The 18308-nt window shown below is 42.6% G+C and overlaps 1 protein-coding gene across 3 annotated transcripts in view; it reads left to right on the top strand.

Moving 5' to 3' along the window:
* LIPG (lipase G, endothelial type) overlaps positions 1 to 18308 on the top strand; it is a 92800-nt gene that overhangs the window by 3866 nt on the left and 70626 nt on the right. For all 3 annotated transcript variants that reach the window (XM_020985825.2, XM_020985824.2, XM_020985828.2), the window contains exons 3-6: positions 3789 to 3968; positions 6097 to 6208; positions 14360 to 14581; positions 15289 to 15531. In XM_020985825.2, coding sequence (XP_020841484.1) covers positions 3789 to 3968; positions 6097 to 6208; positions 14360 to 14581; positions 15289 to 15531 — 757 coding nt within the window. The remainder of the gene's footprint in view (positions 1 to 3788; positions 3969 to 6096; positions 6209 to 14359; positions 14582 to 15288; positions 15532 to 18308) is intronic.

Here is an 18308-nt window from a genome sequence, read left to right as displayed (position 1 = left end):
CAATATCCCTTTTTGGGTGTCGAGCTGGCTGGAGTCTGAATCTGAAGAGGAGCCAGAAGGGTTGTCTGGGATGGGGGTGGGGGGGGACGGGGAAACTGCTGGCTCAGTGCCCTCTTCTACAGAGAGATGGGCTGGTTCAAAATTGCTGAAGCTCTTAGGGACATACTATCAGAGCAGCACGTGTTGAAAGACCAGCTCATAGCAGCCTTCAACAAAAAGGGCTTTAACATTGAGCTTCAGAGACTTTCGATGAGTGAGAAGGTTAGGTTATCTCTAATTCATGTTCTAGCTCTAATATTTTATGATTCTGTGACTAGGGAGGTCATTCATTCATAAAACAACCGTCTGCACTAAAAAGTCCAAGTTAAAGTGGTAGGTTTTTTTTTTTAAACAACCCACAAAAATATTTTCTCCAAATAAAATGAAGCATTGAACAAATACTAAAGCTAGCATTTATATAGTGTTTAAGGTTTGCATAACATTTTATAAATATTAGTTCATTTGATCCTTACTACAACCCTGGCAGATAGGTGCTATTAATAACTCTATTTTACAGAAGAGGAAATTGAGGCAAAAAATGGTGAAATGACTTGCCCAAAGTCACACAGATAGTGTCTGAGGCCAGGTTTGAACTCAGGTCTTCCTGATTCCAGGTCCAGGACTAGCTGCATCACTACATACAATAATCTTACTGGCTGTACCACTACACTACAAAGAATTAACATCACCCCTCCCCACAAATAACAATCAAATCACATAAGCAATTAAGAGACATTATTAAAAAGGGGTTGCCAATGCTTGTAGCTCCAATGGTCTCTGTTCTATTTACCATGAGTTTTGCTATTGTTTCGTGCTGTCTTCCACTGAAGGGTCAAAGTCTATGAGTGTCTAAGCTCCTTGGAGTCAGGCCCTGTGTTTTATTTTTGTGTTGGTCCCCCCAGCATCTAGTATAGTGCTTGTCACTTAGGAGATAATTAATATGTGCTAGTAGAATTACTTTGAATATTGTTCTTTCTCCCTCTCTTCCACAAGCTGATCAGAGTTCTGATAGTACTAATTATGGAAGGTGAGGAAGAAAAGCTTTTGTAAATTAATATGTTAATGTAAGCCATAAAATGTTCACTATTGTAGTGATAAATTCATTGGCTTCACACGGTGTAGGTATTTTGACATCAATCACCAGGTGATAGGAGGAAGGTGCTAAGATCTCTCTCTCTCTCCTTCTTGACCAGAACTGGCCCTATGCAGGGGAAATGCAGCCATTTTTCTACCTGGTGAGATTTGAGACATATAGAGAGTCTGCCTGCCTAAAAATAATAATAGCTAGCATTTATATAGCTCTTTAAGATTTCCCAAACATAGGGGCAGCTAGGTGGTGAAGTGCATAGAGCACTGGCCCTGGATTCAGGAGGACCTGAGTTCAAATCCAGCCTCAGACAAATAACACTAGCAAGTCACGTAACTCCATTGCTTAGCCAAGAAAAAAAAAAGATTTCCCAAACAGTTTGCTAAATTTGTAAATATGTTATCTCATTTGATCCTTACAACAACCCTATGGAGTAGGTGCTATTATTATCCCCATTTTATAGCTGAGGAAACTGAGGCTGAGAGAGGTTTCATGGGTCAAATACCTAGTTAGCATCAGCTCCCACATTGGGCTTCTCTGAAATTTAATACAATCAGATAAACACTTATTTAATATCTACTGTTTACTAGGAGATGCACAATGTAGATAAGAGGTCTCAGCCCCCACAGACCTCAGAGTTGGAGAACCATTGAGTTAAATCAAAATGCAAACAGTCCTCAGTTTACCAAGAGTTTGATATCTCCTCATAAGACTATAAGTTGCTTGGGTAGAGTGGGAAACACGGGAATAAAGTGAGTCATAGTAGTTATGTTCCCAGGCCAGCCCACAAAAATCTAATTAATCCATAATGTACTACTAGAAGTGACTTCCCCTGTCTCAGCTGTGGGAACAAAGAGTCCCCCAGCTTCTTTCTGGCCCTAGTAGATGGTGACCTAGACAATAGTAACTTGTTATTTCTCTACATTTGCATGAGAGAAAGTAGTTCTCTACATTTTTATCCAAGAAGGGAACTCGTTAAGTCATCTGCTCCCAGGGAACTCGACCCTAGGACTCAGACTATTTTGAATGGACCATTCAAAAGGTGAGGACTGGGACTGAAAAAACCTTAAGAAATTATTCCTCAATGACCACTTTAATATGGATTAATTTCTGAGATTAGGAGGCATCTGTGGTGTAGGGGATAGAGAAGCAGCCAGGGCTAGAGGCAGGAAGAGCTGGGTATAAGACCTACCTCTGTCCCATAATGGCAGTATCACCTTGGGCAAAACATTTAAACTCTTAGTGCCTCAGTCAACTCTCTAAGATTATAAATTACAGAAGAAGTAAAAGATCTGATTTGGTAAATGGAATTTCCTGTCTGGGAGCTTCCCTATATTAATGGTAGCACAGGTCCAGTCCAATTTCTGAGATTTAATGTAGCCTTTCAGCATAGTCCTGAAAGACTGAAACACTGGGAAGGAAAGTTCTTTAAAAAAAATTATTTTCAGTTTGAAATTCTCTCCCTCCTACTACTTCCTGCCCGTTGAGAAGAGGAAAAAAAGAAATTTACATGATAACTTTATCATATATTTAAAAGGAATAGCAAGTTGTATATAATAGATTTCCAGTTTCATGTGCATCTTTTACAAAATTCTACTGTGTTATGGAAATGCTTGTTTTATTTAATAAATTAAAAATAAAACAAAATAAGAGAAAGCAAGAAATGATACCCACTATATATTCAAGATAATGCAAAAAACATTTCTATGTTAGCTAGGTTCTCTGCCCCCACCTCCATTCCCACCCTAAAAACAAGAAAAAAATATGCTTTAATCTTCAATCTTAGTCCATCACTTCTCAATCTGGAGATGGAGTGCATATGTCATCATGAGTCTTTTGGAGTTGGCATGGATCATCGTATTGATGAGAGCTACTAAATCTTTCATAGTTGATTATCTTTATAATATTGCCATTACTGTGTAGATGGTTCTCCTGATTCTGCATATTTTACTTTGCATCAGTTCATAATCGTCTTCCTACGTTTTTCTGAAACCATCCCCTTCATTATTTTTTTATAGCGAGATAGTGTTCCATCACATTCATATGCCATTAACTTCTTCAGCCATTCCCCAATTGATCGGCATTCACTTAGTTTCCAGTCTTTTGCTATCACAAACCTATCTTCCCACAACCCTTTCAGCGTTTGTTATTTTCTTTTTCTGTCATCCTAGCCAATCTGATTGGTGTGAGGTGGTACCTAAGAATTGTTTTAATTTGTATTTCTCTAATTATTAGAGATTTAGAGCACTTTTTAATGTGACTTGAAAGCTTTGATTTTTTTTCTTCTGAAAAAATGTGTTCATAACCTTCGACCATTTATCATTTGGGGAATGGCTCTAATTTCTATAAATTTGGCTCAATTAAGAAAGGAAGGTTTTGATGGGAGAAAAGGGGGTTTCCCATCCCCATCCTGACAAAAGCTTTGCTTGGAATTGTCCCTGTTGCTGTTTTTATTCAGAATGTGTGTAGAGTGCAGGGGAAGATAAGTTTTTTAGGCTGAACTACCATTCTTGCCCTTATAGAGCTCAGTCTAGGTTGCGACAAGTTTAATTTGTGGGTCACCAGTGTGAAAGATTGAGGGCAACCTTTAGTTTCTGTTGTTGAGGGAAGCTCCCAAGACTTATGGGGAAAATAACAGCACCCTGTCTTCTTTCCTGTGCAGATGAGTGGCATGTTTGAGAATTGGTTGTTCAAGCTCGTGTCAGCCCTCCAGATGAGAGAGCAGGATGCTAATGTAGTCGTGGTGGACTGGCTGCCATTGGCCCATCAGCTCTATACAGATGCCGTCAACAACTCCAGGGAAGTGGGTTCTAAAATTGCCAAGATGCTGGATTGGCTGCAGGTAATTGGGGGGAGGAGGAGTACATTCTAAAATTAGAGGAAACTATGTCAGTTCCTGTTACAGTGAACTCCAAGGACCCAGTGAAGTTCTTTGGTTGGGTTGGAATTGTAGAATCTAACATTGTTTGAAGTAAGCTGAGTCATTGGCTCAATGTGGAGGAAACCTTTTACTGGTGTTAAACAGAAGTATTCCTAGTCAACATATTTGCCAAGAGAGGATTTGACTTATAATATATCCTGGCCCAGTGGAAAGAGTATGGTAGAAGATTCAGAATCATAGGTCCTGGGTTTGAATCCAAGATCTTTTTTTTTTTGTTAACTACTTAGGCTTGGGTAAGTCAATACTCAGGGCAGCTAGGTGGCACAGTGGATAGGGTGCCAACCTCAGACTACCTATGTGATTTTGGGCAAGTCACTTTACCCTGTTTGTCTCAGTTTCCTCATCTGTGAAATGAGCTGGAGAAGGAAATGTAAACCACTCCAGTATCTTTGCCAAGAAAACCTCAAATGGGGTCACGAAGAGTTGTACTTGGCTGAAAAATGACTGAACAACAACAAAAATCTCTACTCAAGTACCTCATCTGTAAAATGGGGGATGTGTGTGTCAGACTAGATGACCTCTAAGGTTCCTAAGATTTGATCCTGTCATATTTGCTAATTTTATAAACCCACATTTTAGCCCAAGGCAGCATGGTTTAATGCAAAGAATAAGAAATTTAGCTGGACCTGCTTTTGAGTCCTGGGTTTGGAACTACCTATGTAACCTTGGGTAAGGTATTCACTCCTCTGGCCTCAGCTTCCTCCTTAGTAAAATGAGAGGCTTGGATTGATGCCTGAAGTCCCTTGCAGCTAGCTCAAAATTCCGTGGTTTTATTGGAAATGGCTGGAATCCAGGGCCGCCTTATAATTTTAAAGGTGCTTAGGAGGTTCCACGGTGGTAGCTGCTCCTGGGTGGCTGGATACTAACTTTCCAAGGGAGTTTGAAGCAAATTCATGGAAATACATCTAAATAAGTAGTTGAGAACACTGAACGTGAAGAAGGAAGTCTTGAATCCCCTCTTTACATGTTAAAGATTTACCAGGCATCCACAGGATAACCTAGAATGCATCTGCACTAGCAAAATGAAATAATTGCCTGGATCATTCAAGCCCAAACCTTAGTTTTACATCAGGAATCAGGTGAATTGGGAGTGGATTCTGGCCTGTCAGGATCATCATCTTCAGCTTCTACCTAAGTCTATGGAGACCTGTTCCTTGGGCCATGGGGATAATGACCTCTTCACAGCTACCTATTTCCTCAAAGTTAGGCATCCTCAACTTTTTTCACAAAGATGGCTAATCTCCCCTTTACTTAAAGCCTGGCAATACACTGGGGTGGGTGTGGGAAAACAGAGATTCAGAAGATCATAGACTTAGAGTTAGAAAGGACTTTAGAGGTGATTGAATCCAACCTCTTTATTTTACAGATGAAGAAACTGAGGCTTTGGGAAGCTAAGCAACTTGCCCAGGATCACATAGTGTCAGTGTGGGATCTGGAGTCTTCCTGACTCCACGTTTAGTTACTCTGTCTATATCAGAAGAAATAGAGTGGGGGAGAATTGGGGACAGAGAGGGTGGAGAGCTGATGGGAAAATCCTGTCATTGAGCCATTAGGAAGAAGACTTTGACCAGTAGTTTCAGGTATTTCTTTTCCTTTTTCCATTCTATTTGATTCAACAGATATTTACTAAGTGTCTACTATATGTTTGGCAATGTGCTTAGGTGCTAAGAGATACAAAGACAAAAATGAAACAATCCCTATTCTCCAAATATAGCCCCATTGCACCATGCTTCCTTACAATCTGAAGAGACCAAGAGGCGCTGGTAGAGGATCAATGGGCCCTGCTGGTAGCATCTAGCCAGGCCTTTCCTTATAGTTCTTGGACAGTTGAAATTGGAGTCATGAGCCTTGGCCCCAGCCTCCCCCACAATCTCTCATTCCCATGAGTTTAAGGAGCTCAAGCCAACATTTCCAAGGCCCATGGATCACAGAGAGAGTAGTCTTTCTTTCAAGGACCAGTTAGGACTTTGACTGACCTCTTCAGACTCAGAAATCCAAGCCTCTAATGAATATATTTTTGTGATTTCAGGAGAAGGAGCATTTTTCTCTTGAGAATGTTCACTTGATTGGCTACAGTCTTGGAGCTCATGTTGCTGGATATGCTGGAAACTTTGTGCAGGGGACAATAGGCAGGATCACAGGTAAGTGCTGCTTCCTGAAGTCCTTGGAAACCCTCCAATTCCCCATCCTCATTCCAATCTCTATTTTCTTTTTCACCCTTTTGATTACCTGCACTTTTCTGAAGTGTTAAAGGATCTTCAAACCCTTTGGTTTATTCTCAGAATATGAGAGTAGGAAGGAATCCAAAAGGTCATCTTGCCCATCCCATCACTTTAAAAATGAGAAAACTGAGGCCTGTAAGGAGTAAATGAGTGGTCTAAGTTCACCCAGCTAGTGAATGATAGAGACAGATTAGAACTCAGGTCTTCTGATTCTCTGTCCAGTATCCTTTTCATGTTCTTGTTTCATGGAAAGAATTCTAATTTTTGGTTTTGTCACTAATATTTGCTTTAGCTATCAGAATGCATCGTAGATATTAATTCTAGGAACCTGTTGGTGATCAAGTGACTACGTGAAAGTGCCAGGGTCTTTCTGGATTCTGGGTGACATTTCATGTCCTTGTGTACCAGTTTTCCCATCTGCAAAAAGGACATAATAAACCCTATTTTGTGGGCATGCAGTAAGATCAGATAAAATAGAAGATCCAACATATCCCTGAGGGCTAGAACTGGAACCGTCCTTAGACATAGGTTAGTGCCTCCCATCTATTTTGTAATTGTGGAAACTGAGGTCTAGGAGATGATTTGTTCAAGGTCATGTTTAATTCAATTAAATAAACATTAAGCGAGTACTATGTACGATGTACTTTTCTAGTTTCTAGGGCTGCAGGAAACCAAAAGTGAGGCAGTTCTTGCCCTCGATGACGAACTTATATTTTATCAGGGTAAACAACATGCAAATGAATGAATGAATGAACGAATGTCTAAATAAATAAATAGATAGATGAACAACAGGTACAAGATATATAGGGGCCCAAGGAGACATCAGCACCTGGGTGGATGAGATGGGGCTTTGGAACCAGGGAAGGCCTCCTGTAAGAGGGGGTGCTTGAGCCCTGAGTCTCAAGTGAGGAAGTGAGGAAAGAGTGTATCTCCAGCACTGGGGACAGCCTGTGCAAAGCCAGAGAGATAAGAGGTAGCATGTCAGGTTTGGGGAATAGGTAATAGGCCAGTCTGGCTGGAACTTAAGAGTTCATGAAAGGGAATAATGCAGTAAGTGATAGAAATTATAGCCAGAATCCACGGGGCCCCAACAGCCAATCCAGAGTTCTCTCCCCAACATCATACTATCTCACGACAAAGCATGCTTTGAGGAGTGAAAGCATTTTGTCAATGTAATGCATTTTTACGAAATTGTTGAGCTTGATTCTTCCTCCCTGATTCTGTTCTCCCTTTTGGATTGTGATTCTCTATTGCAGCTGAGCTCAGGCCCCTCTTTAACTCAAGCAACAGCCAATGATTGTGCAGAGCTGTGTTTCCTGGGTGATGTGTCGTTTGGAAAAAAAAAAATTAGGCAAAACAGTGTCTGAGCCTTGAATAAAATAGAAGGCTTAATCTTTTGGCAGCTTTATCTGGGACTCCCCTTTGAGGGCAAGGAAGAGGAGGAAGTGTCACTTTAGATTGTGTGGATGATTTTTGTAATTAAAATAATCTGGTTTATATTGGATAGCCATGCACCATTCAGATGTAAATTGATTGGCACAGTTAATGAGACCTTCAGCATTCTGGAGCTCATGAGCACAATAAGGAAGCTGAATTGAGTTTTATTCTTGAAAGTTTAGCTGTGCCTCAATTTGAATTTGGTTATTGAATAATCATTAACCTGCATGAGGTAGTGGATTTGGAATCAGAGGACTGGGGTTTCAATCTTATTCTCTGGTTGTAAGTTAAGTCAGTTCACACTTCTTTTCCTTTCCTCTCCCCAAAGTTCCCTTATTTGTAAGGTTTTCCTTCCATCATTTTTGTCCTTTTAAGGCATATACACAGGGCTAACCCTAGGTAAAGTTGTGGCATCCTGATGCTTGTCTGTCCTTAATGAGCCCCACATCCACTCCACTGTGCCCATGGGATGTCTGTGGCTCTTCGGCTTCCTTGGCCCCTTTGTCGTTCCCTTTGCCGGGTAGGAAACACGTCACATCTCCCCTACTAGACAGTAAATTACCTAATTTTAAATTCCTTTTCATTGTTGCATCCCTAGGTCTTCTGTGTGCAAGGGGCTGTGTTAGGGGCTTAATAAATGTTGAATGAAAGACATAGGATAAATTCACACTGAGTTGGTAAGGACTTAATTTGTTACTCCTCCCATGGGCTTTGCCTTTTAAGTGAAGACCACAGTTTGAAGGCTGTGCTTAATCCAAAGGAATGGCTCCTAATAGTGGTATTTCAGGCATCACAGAGTTTTATTGGTTGAGACTTTGAAGTTCATAGGAACATAGGATCATTGATTTAAAACTAAAGGGGACCTTTGAGGTCACTGAGTGCACCCTCATTGTTTTACAGATGCAGAAACAGGCCCAGAGAATTTAAGTGACTTGCCCAATATCTCTCTGGACCTCTGAGTCCAAATCAGCTGCCTTTCCTCTGCACCGTGCTGCCTAGTACACCTTGGTCAAAGCCACACAGTCAGTGGAAAAAACTGGGACTTGAAACAATCCACAAGCACGTATTAGGAGTAATAGGACACTGGTCTTAGGGGCAGTCAGGCCTGAGTTCAGACACTTACTGCCTGTGTGATACCGGGCAAGTCACTTAACTTCTGTCTTTTTCAATTTCCTCGAGGGGGTTGGTCTCCGTGACCTCTAAGGTCCCTTTCAGCTCTAAATCTATCATCAATGATCCAGGTACTAAGCTAAGTTCTGTGCTTGGAAAAGCCAAGCAGTCCCTGACTTCAAGGAGGTTACATTCTGAAGAGGGACAAGTGTATATAAATTGGGGCATTTAAGACAGAGTGGATGGAAAAGCAATCTTGGAATGAAAGGCATTCGGGGGATTGGTTCGCCATCCAGTGCTCATCTGAACTACAATGTACAGAGAAACTGAGCACTGGGGGTGGGGTGAGATGAGGCCTTCCTGGCAGCCCTTACGTCACACTACCTGTGCAAGAGAGTATCCCCTTCCCTCCTTCCCCCATCTCTTAGTTGAGATGTTTGATTCAATACAACTTGTAGAGAACTGTAGTTCAGCAAGAGATGGGAAACATGATCTTGTTCCGGGCTTTGCCTTTATTGTCCAGACTCACAGGGATCTGCTAATTAACCCTGTTTCTGGAGCAAAGCAGCTCCCTACTAGGCCACTCTCGGGCCTATTGTCTGAGGGGCTCCCCTGCTGAATGAGCTGCATGTGGTTGGAGGGCCAGGCCAGCAGTTTTTAAATGTTGGCTCACAGGAGGCCCACTGTGCTGCCCGTGTGCAGAAGTCTGGGCTTATTGTGGAAGAGCAGGAAACCCCACCAAAAGAAAACAAATCATTGCAGTGGTCCAGGATCTGGAGAGACCATGGTGCCCTTCTGCTCAAGGCATCTCCCTTCTCCTGGCCAAGGCCAAACCCTGAACCAAAGGGTGTAAACCCCAACATTAGGAGTCTGTCTTTTTGGCTTGTTTGGGTGGCAGCTACTGACACATATCATTTCCCTTTTTGTCTTGCCCCATGGAATGGGCAGAATGCTAATGAGTACATTGCACAGAGAGCCAGGATCTGCCCCTTGCTGGAAGACAGGCCCCTCCTATCAGCTGAAGGGGGAGAAAGCCTGGCACAGGCTCAGCAGGGATGGGAGATTTTCCGTTCTTTCAGAGAGGTAGTTGTAGGTGTTGCCCAGACTCACTGCCTTCCTACATCATGTCAAATGCTGAAGATCATTTCAATAAGGGTATTTGCTCTTGGCATCTCCCCCCACCTTTTCTTATCAGGTGCATTTCCTCTGTGTTGGTATGCAAAGTGAGTAGGATGGGGATGCAGGCTTGAAGGTGATACCATGTTTGTTTTCTGAAGCTGCTGTTGGTGAATAAAGTTTAGAGAAATCTTTAGCCCGAGGAGGCTGAGGAGAGGAAGTGTGTTGCAGGGGAAAGAGTCTTGGCTTTGAAATGAGAGATCCTGTGTTCAAGTCTCAGCTACATTCTTTTCTAGCTGTGTGACCTTGCGTAAGTGAGTTAACTTTTCTGGCTCTCAGTTTCCTCATCTGTGGAAAATAATGGGGTGGTGAACCAGGTAACCTCTAAGATTCATTTTAGATCTAAACCTATGATAACAGTGTTTTCTGTGTTTGACCATGAGTAAATTACTCTTTCTCTCTAGGCCTCAATATTAAAATAGGGTTCAATTAGAAGGCTTTTCTTTAAAGCCCCTTTTAGTCCTGGATTCTTTTATCTCTGTTCCTCTTAATTTGTCTCACTCAGGCTTCTAGGAGAAGCTCTTCCTAAGATTATAATCTTATTTTGAATCGGTATTTGACTAGATCTTTGTTGTTCCTCCTTTTTTTTTGGAGGAGGTAGGGCGTGGACTTGCTTGGAAAGGTCGCTATGTTGAGCTTTTGGTTTTTCAAACATTCATTCACTAGCCTGCACAAATGTGTCATTACATTAAGAGTTGGGGGACATAGCCCGGCTGACGAGGCTGCTCCCAGCAGCCTAACTCCTGGACTCTACAATCCCCTCACATTCCTGCGGTTCAGCTTAGTTTCCGTGGCACTCACTCTTTGGTGGGTACATTTGTTCAGACCAAGAAAAGAACCTTTTTTATTCTGTTGGTGGCATAGGAGAAATGTTCTCTCTCTTTTTTCTTTTGGGGGGAAGGGGCATGGTAGGAAGCAATAGAAGGCCTCTCTGGGCTCACCCCATAGTCCACAGAGCACTGTTTTGTTTTTTTTTTCTCTGAAAGAGGATGGCGGGAGGTGTGCATTACAAAGAGGGTCTGGTTATTCTCTGAATCAGAATTGCTTTTGTTTGTCATCTTCTTTTTCAGGGACAATGTTTAGGGGAGTAACCCCAAGCATCCTAGTTTCGCTTTATGGATCTGTTATCCATGAATTTGTCTAAACCTGTTCAGAAGCTGTTTCTATTTTTTAACCTATATCATCACTTAGAGGTGATGAATTTCAATATTATCCTCTGTGTAAAGTAGGAGGACTGGTCATACAAAAATGTCCTTAGTGTGATAGGACAGTTTTGGAAGTGTCCTTATCAGATATGCAGTCTTGGCTATATCAGAATGGCTTGTTATCATCACCCACTTGAAGAAGAGAGGCTTCCTACCACAGGGGAGGGTACCATGCACAGTCCCAGCACAAAAGAGCCGCGGTGTCAAGAGAATGCAGATACAATACCCTGCTCTCCTCCTATTTCCTGGTACTTTCCTGGGGGGAGATGCAGAAATACAGTTGTGTCAGGGAAACTTCCTGGGGAATCCAGGCAATGTGGCTAATGCCTTCCCCTTGGAGTGTGCCTACCTCCCATCTACTCTGTAAATATCTCGTTGTGTGTACCTAGTTATTTTTATGTTTGTCTCTCTCATTAGAATGTGAGGCCAGGGCCCATGTTTTTACTTCGCTTTGAATCCTCGGAGCTTAGCATAGTTCCTGACACATGTTGTTGTTATTGTTGTTCAGTTATTTTTCAATCATGACCCTATTTGGGGTTTCCTTCTCCAGCTCATTTTACAGATGAGGAAACTGAGGCAAACAGGGTTAAGTGACCTGCCCAGGGTCACTCAGCTAGGCCAGATTTGAACTCAGATAGATGAGTCTTCCTGACTGTGGTCAGGGCAGGCCTGGGCAGCTCTATCCACTTTACCTCCTAGCTATCCCACCTGACACATGGTAAGTGCTTAAGAAAGGTTTGTTGATTGACTATTCCTGATCTGAGTCCAGGAAGCTTACTTGAGTGGATCTCATCCCATAAATGACTGAAGGTTAGGTTGGGCAGGCTAGCTATCGGTCAGCATTGGAAACAATTCTTACTGGTTCTTAAATGCCCCAGCTGATTCTGCTTCCGTTAAAGGCATAGACAGGTTAGTTCTCTTGCTGTACTGTAGTGTCTTTCTTGAGGCACATTACCTGAGCTACTGAGAGTGTTGTAGGTGGAGCTGAATCTTGTCTCCTCAGTCTTGTATGATGCAGAAAGTTGGGAGACAGAGAGGGTGTCCAGTTCTGTGTAGGAGGGATTGTGGACTGTCAAGATACTGCTTCTCAGACTGTCTCCTCCTGGCCTGCGTCTGACTCTCATCGAGGGAAAGGTCAGAGTACATTCTACTGCAAAGGACTGTATTTTGGGGACACTGGTTCCCATTGTTACTTTGTAGTTTAAACCCCAAAAAGGAACCTAAGAAACAAGATACAGCTGTGGTCAAGCAGAAGGGGCCCTAGATTAGGAAGTAGGACACCTGGTTTTAAATTCTGATTCTGCAGTGAGTCCATTCATTTATTCATTCATTCAATAAACATTTATTAAGCATTAACTATTTGCTGATAAGAGCTGAGGACAGAGAGATGAAAATAAAAAAGCCCTTGACCTCAGGGAATTTATATTCCATTTGGGAGGGAGAGGAAAACCTGCACGTAAGTAAGTAGGTACAAAGTAATTCCAACTCAGAGTGCTGATAATTTGGGAGGGGGGCAGAGGGGAGGAGAGGAGGGGTCAGGAAAGGCCATAAGCGGAAGCAGAGACACCTTGCTTGGAGGGAAGCTAGAGATCTTTGTGGGGAGGGGAGGAGGCGTTTCAGAAGTTGCGGGTCTCTTTGGAAAGTACTTTTTGGTGGCAGCGGTGACAGGTCAGGCTGTGCGGTTGTCAAATAATTCGCTTTTTGTCATTGCTGCACCCACTTCTAATAACTTTGGCAACTGCTTTTAGTTACACTTCCTGCAACTCAGTACGTGGGATTTTATGAAGTCGTTGAAATGATGAGATGTAGGATTGGAAATGGACATTTGTGAAGTTGAATGGCAGGTGTAGTGTGCGTATGTGTGTGTGTGTATAAGATGATAGGTTTTTTCCTTCCAATTTTGTACTTACTAAGGCCTAGATAAACTCAAGAATGGATGTGACAAGAGGTTCAATTCTACCTCTTTGTAAAATGAGGAATTTGGACTTGATAGTCTACAAAGGCAGCTAGGTGGTGAAGTGATTAGAGCAGCAGGTCTGGAGTCAGGAAGACCCGAGTTCAAATCCAGATTTTGACACTTCCTAGCTGTATGACCCTGGGCAAGTCACTTAACCTCTGTATGCTTCAGTTTCCTCATCTGTAAAATGGGCACCTACCTCCTGGGGTTGTTGTGAGGACCAAATAAGACAATAATTGTAAAACGCTTAGTGTAATGCCTGCCACATAGTAAGCTCTACACAGTTATTATTATTATTGAAGTCTTTTCCAGTTCTAACATTCTATAAGATGAGGAGGCAGCCTGGTACAATGGAATATATGCTGGCTCTGGAGAAGGCTTGGGTTATAATTTCACCTCTGACATTTTTTTTTACCTGTATGATCTTGGGGAAGTTCTCTCAGTCTCTCTCTCTCACTCTTTCTCTCTCTCTCAATACACACACACACACACACACACACACACACACACACACACACACACAAATATATATGCACCTGATAATTATTATCTCATTTGATCCTCGCAACAACTCTGGGAGGTAAATTATCCCCATTTTACAGTTGAGGAGACTAAGGCAAACAGAGGTTAAGTGACTTGCCCAGGGTCACATAGCTAGTGAGTATCTGAGATGGGATTTGAACTCAGGTCTTCCTGACTCCAAGCCTGGCATTCTGTACACTATGGTGTCCCCTAGCAAGTTCCTTCTTCCCCCTCCTGCCCCCCCCCATTTTCCTCATCTGTAAAATGAGGGGGCTGGGTTAGATTCCATGCTCTTATGAACAGCCTCTTTCCTGCTAGCATCAGTACTTACTTTCTAGAATTTTTGACTGAGTTCTAGCACTCATGAGTCAGAAATAACTCAAGGGAAAACCCCATGGAATTCCACACAGTCATAGGTTACACCTGCTCTGTGTGACTACATGGTTTACTGAGGTAGCTGCAGGGGCCGAGGCTACCATGAAAGTCCATGACAACACTGTAAGATGCTTGAGGGCAGGGACCATGTCCTCCCACTCTCTTTTGTTTTACCATCCAAGCACCTAGCCCAGTTCAGGGTGTGCAGTAAGTGCTGAGTAAGCATTGCCAACCCGGCTGACGTTTTCCTGCTCTCTGCAGTGTCATTGCTTTTCTTCCTTCTTCTAGGTTTGGATCCTGCCGGCCCCATGTTTGAAGGCGCAGACATTGACAAGCGGCTCTCCCCGGATGATGCGTACTTTGTGGATGTCCTCCATACGTACACTCGTTCCTTCGGCTTGAGTATTGGCATCCAGATGCCCGTGGGTCACATTGATGTTTATCCCAATGGGGGTGACTACCAGCCAGGCTGTGGGCTGAATGATGTTTTAGGATCAATTGCCTATGGAAGTGAGTTTCTTTGCCCACTACCCCCTCCCATCCCGTTTCACCATATGCTCAACTTTAGTGATCACATCTCCTTGATAGGACTACCCCTCATTCCGCCATACTTTGCTTTGTCCTAGCCCCAGCCCCTCTGGCTATATCCTTCGTGCTGCCAAACACATCTGTTTTATTATGAACCCACTTGGCTTCTTCTGTCATGCTTTGTCTGAAATAGCTCAATGTTTTGCAAACCTGTTGATGGTTGGGGGTGCCCCATTATGCCTGCTCTGTATGTACGGCCTTTGTTCTCATAGTTAATTTATTAGTTGCTTTAATTATTCTGTAATGAACCTAAATGATTTCTCAGAATAGTTTTAATTAGTCTTTTGGAAGACAGAACTGGCTCACAGACAGACTGGGGTGAACTGAGGTGCTCTTGAAATTCCCGGAGTTGCTTATCACCAGAGGGGCTGACCCCGGGGCTGACTTTGGCCAAGTCACTCTGCTGGGTTGAACTAAATATCTCTAAGGTTCATTCCCATTCTTATATCATCCTAGAGGCCATTTTTTTTCTTTGCCCCAGCAATTCATGAAACTCAAATATGGCTCACGAAGCTGAAGGGAGCATCACCTTGGGGACATTCATAGATGCTTGAAGTCTTGACCTTAATGGGGCTCAGGTCTTCCGCCCCTTTCCCCTCACTCTCTTCTTTCTTTCATCTTTCCCTTAGCAATCACTGAGGTGATGAAATGTGAGCACGAACGGGCTGTACACCTCTTTGTGGACTCTCTGGTGAACCAGGACAAGCAGAGCTTTGCCTTCCAATGCACAGACTCCAATCGTTTTAAGAAAGGCATCTGTCTGAGCTGCCGGAAAAACCGCTGCAACAGCATCGGCTATAACGCCAAGAAAATCCGGCACAAAAGAAACAGCAAGATGTACTTAAAGACCCGAGCTGGCATGCCTTTCAAAGGTAGCTCTGCTTCTCGCTCCTCAACATTACTGTTCGGTTTAGTGTCCAAGCTCAGATAATTCAGTTTAATAAAAATTTCTTTTTTTTTCCCCCTTCCCTTCATAATTAATTTATTTATTTTTAGTTTTCAACATTCACTTCCATAAGATTTTGGGTTTTAAATTTTCTCCCCCTTCCGGCTGCTCTCCCCTCCAAGACAGCTTGCAAGCGAATATAGGCTCTACTTATACATTCAGATTAAGCATATTTTCCCATTAGTCATGATGTAAAGAACAATTAGAATGAATGGGAGGAACCACAAGAATGAAGCAATAAAATGAAACAACAAAGGAAAAGGAGAGCAAAAAGTATGCTTCCATCTGCATTCAGAATCCATAGTTCTTTCTCTGGGTGTGGACAACAATTTCCATCGTGAGACTTTTTGGAGTTGTCTTAGATTCTTCACTCAAAAATTTCTGAAGTACCCACTATGTGCTAGGCACTGATAAATGCACATTGTTATGGGACAGCCAGAGTCTTGAGGAAAATTAGCTATTAAGTTAAACTCCTGTAAGTTGAATTACATTTTAAACAATGTCAATGAGTATTGTGGAGGAAATAGGGATATCTTAAGTCAGGAGACTTGGGTTCAAATACTGAGCTACTTGCCACCTGTGTGACCTTAGCTGAGTTTTTCTGCTCCTCTGTCTGCTCTCTGTAAAGTGATAGGGTTGGACTGACTATCTTTAAGGTTACTCCTTCCTCTTCTTATATCAGCCATTAGTTGGGTGGTTTTCGAGTCAGTAGGGGTGGATGGATAGGTCAAGAGATAGTTTACTTTTCAAAGGGGGCACAAATTCTAACCTGGCCCTTTCAGTCAGGAAGACATCATCTAGTCAGGGAATCTATTTCCTTCCTTCTCTATTCCAAAATCTTAAACTCCAGAGAGAAAAAAAGCATCACCTTTGGTGACTTTACTATGGGCTTGACTCCTGGCCTACTCATCGAATTATGAATGATGCTTCTGTCTGGTCTCCCAATGTTCATGTCCTGACAGCTGCCCCATTGTTTTCAGTTGCTAATGGCTATAGGTTGTCTTTTTGTTTTCTTTTGTTTTTTTGTTTTCAATAACACTAATGCTAGGGCTTATGAGACTGCTAAGACTGATCTGAGAGAGAAGAAAATCTTCGGCACCTTGTTTCTTTTATGGAAGTGACCCCACCCGAGTTCAGCTCAGTGAAACTGGATGATTTAGGTGCTCCTAGGGCTGGCAAGGCAGGTATCTTTCTACTACAGGTAGCTGAGGATAGTGGATTTAGGTGGTTTGAGAATAGTGTTAATGAGGCAGTTTAGAATAGTGGAAAGACTAGTACAGGGGTGGAGAACCTGTAGCCTTGAGGCCACATGTGGCCCACTAGGTCCTCAAGTGTGGCCCTTTGACTGACTCCAAACTTCACAGAACAAATCTCCTTAATTAAAGGATTTGTTCTGTAAAACTTGGACTCAGTCAAAAGACCACGCCCAAGGACCTAGAAGGCCACATGTGGCCTCGAGGCTGAAGGTTCCCCACCTCTGGACTAGTGCACTTGAATGTAGGGGAGCTGAGTTTGAATCCTGGCTCCACCACCATGCTACTCATGAAAGCTTGGGCAGATCACTGAACCTCTATGAACGTTGGTCTCTTTTTCTATAAAACAGGGATAATAATAGACCCTGTCTTCCTATGAGAAGCTCTTTATAATTGCATATTGCTAGTATTGCCAATGAGCCTAAGGTCATGGATTTGCCTGTTTCTTTTGTTATGTCCTAAGAGCCTAAGGCCACAGATAATACCTGTTGTGTTACGGTAGCTATCCTTGATGTCAACATGTCCTTTTTTGGTCAGATGGCTCAGTCAGAACCCTTACTATGGCAGGAGGTTTGTGGTAGCATTGTCATTATGTAAGAAGGACAATGAGTACCTGAAGAAGTTGTAATTTCATCAGTATGGGGAAATCCTGGTGTGGAAACTTTCTCCACCTTAATCCTAACTTTCCACTTAGTAGATAGTCCCAGGGAGTTGCTTGAGGCACATAGAGATTAGATGATTCATTTAAGGTTACCCAGCTAGGATCAAGGGAGGGATTTGAACTCAAGTTTTGTTTTGTTTTTTGATTGCAAGCCCAGCATTTTATCCCACTATACCACATTATGTGAATAGAGTGCATGTCAGAAACTTTTGCCGTGATGCTGCCTCCCGAAAATGGCGTCAGGCCACAAACACATGAAACTGCCACGTTGTGCCACTGAGTTGCATTCTCTTAATTGATTTATGTTTTTTGGCTCAGTTCATTTTGTAATACGTTTGTACTTTGGCCCGTTGGCAAAGGAACCGAATCCATCAACGTCAATATACAACTAGGCAGCTTGGAGAAAGAACATTGAGTCTGGAGTTAGAAAATCAAGGTTCCGTTCCTGGCTCTGCTCCTTATTACTTGTATGTGACCTTGGAAAAGTTGCTTTTCCTTTCTAGACCTCAGTTGTCTCCTGTGTTAACTGGGGGCATTGGATCAGGTTAGCCCTAAGGTGCTTTCTCGCTGTTCAGTCCTATGATGACATTTAATGAAGGCCTACTCTTGTCCAACCACAATACATTTCCTTTAGCATAAACTAAAGCTGCCTTCTCTTTAACCTGAAACAAGTTCTGATGATGCAATATTGACAAAGAGTAAGAGGGGAAAAGCCAGATTTTACGGGATCGGGTGGATCAAAGGGCCCAGCCCAGACTGATTGCTTTTGCTACCTGGCTCAGATATTGG

This window comes from Phascolarctos cinereus, unplaced genomic scaffold, assembly GCF_003287225.1.
Source record: "Phascolarctos cinereus isolate Bilbo 61053 unplaced genomic scaffold, phaCin_HiC Scaffold_4;HRSCAF=312, whole genome shotgun sequence".
Classification (NCBI taxonomy): domain Eukaryota; kingdom Metazoa; phylum Chordata; class Mammalia; order Diprotodontia; family Phascolarctidae; genus Phascolarctos; species Phascolarctos cinereus.
Note: the sequence above shows the minus strand (reverse complement) of the source record. Positions and strands in the feature narration are given on the sequence as shown.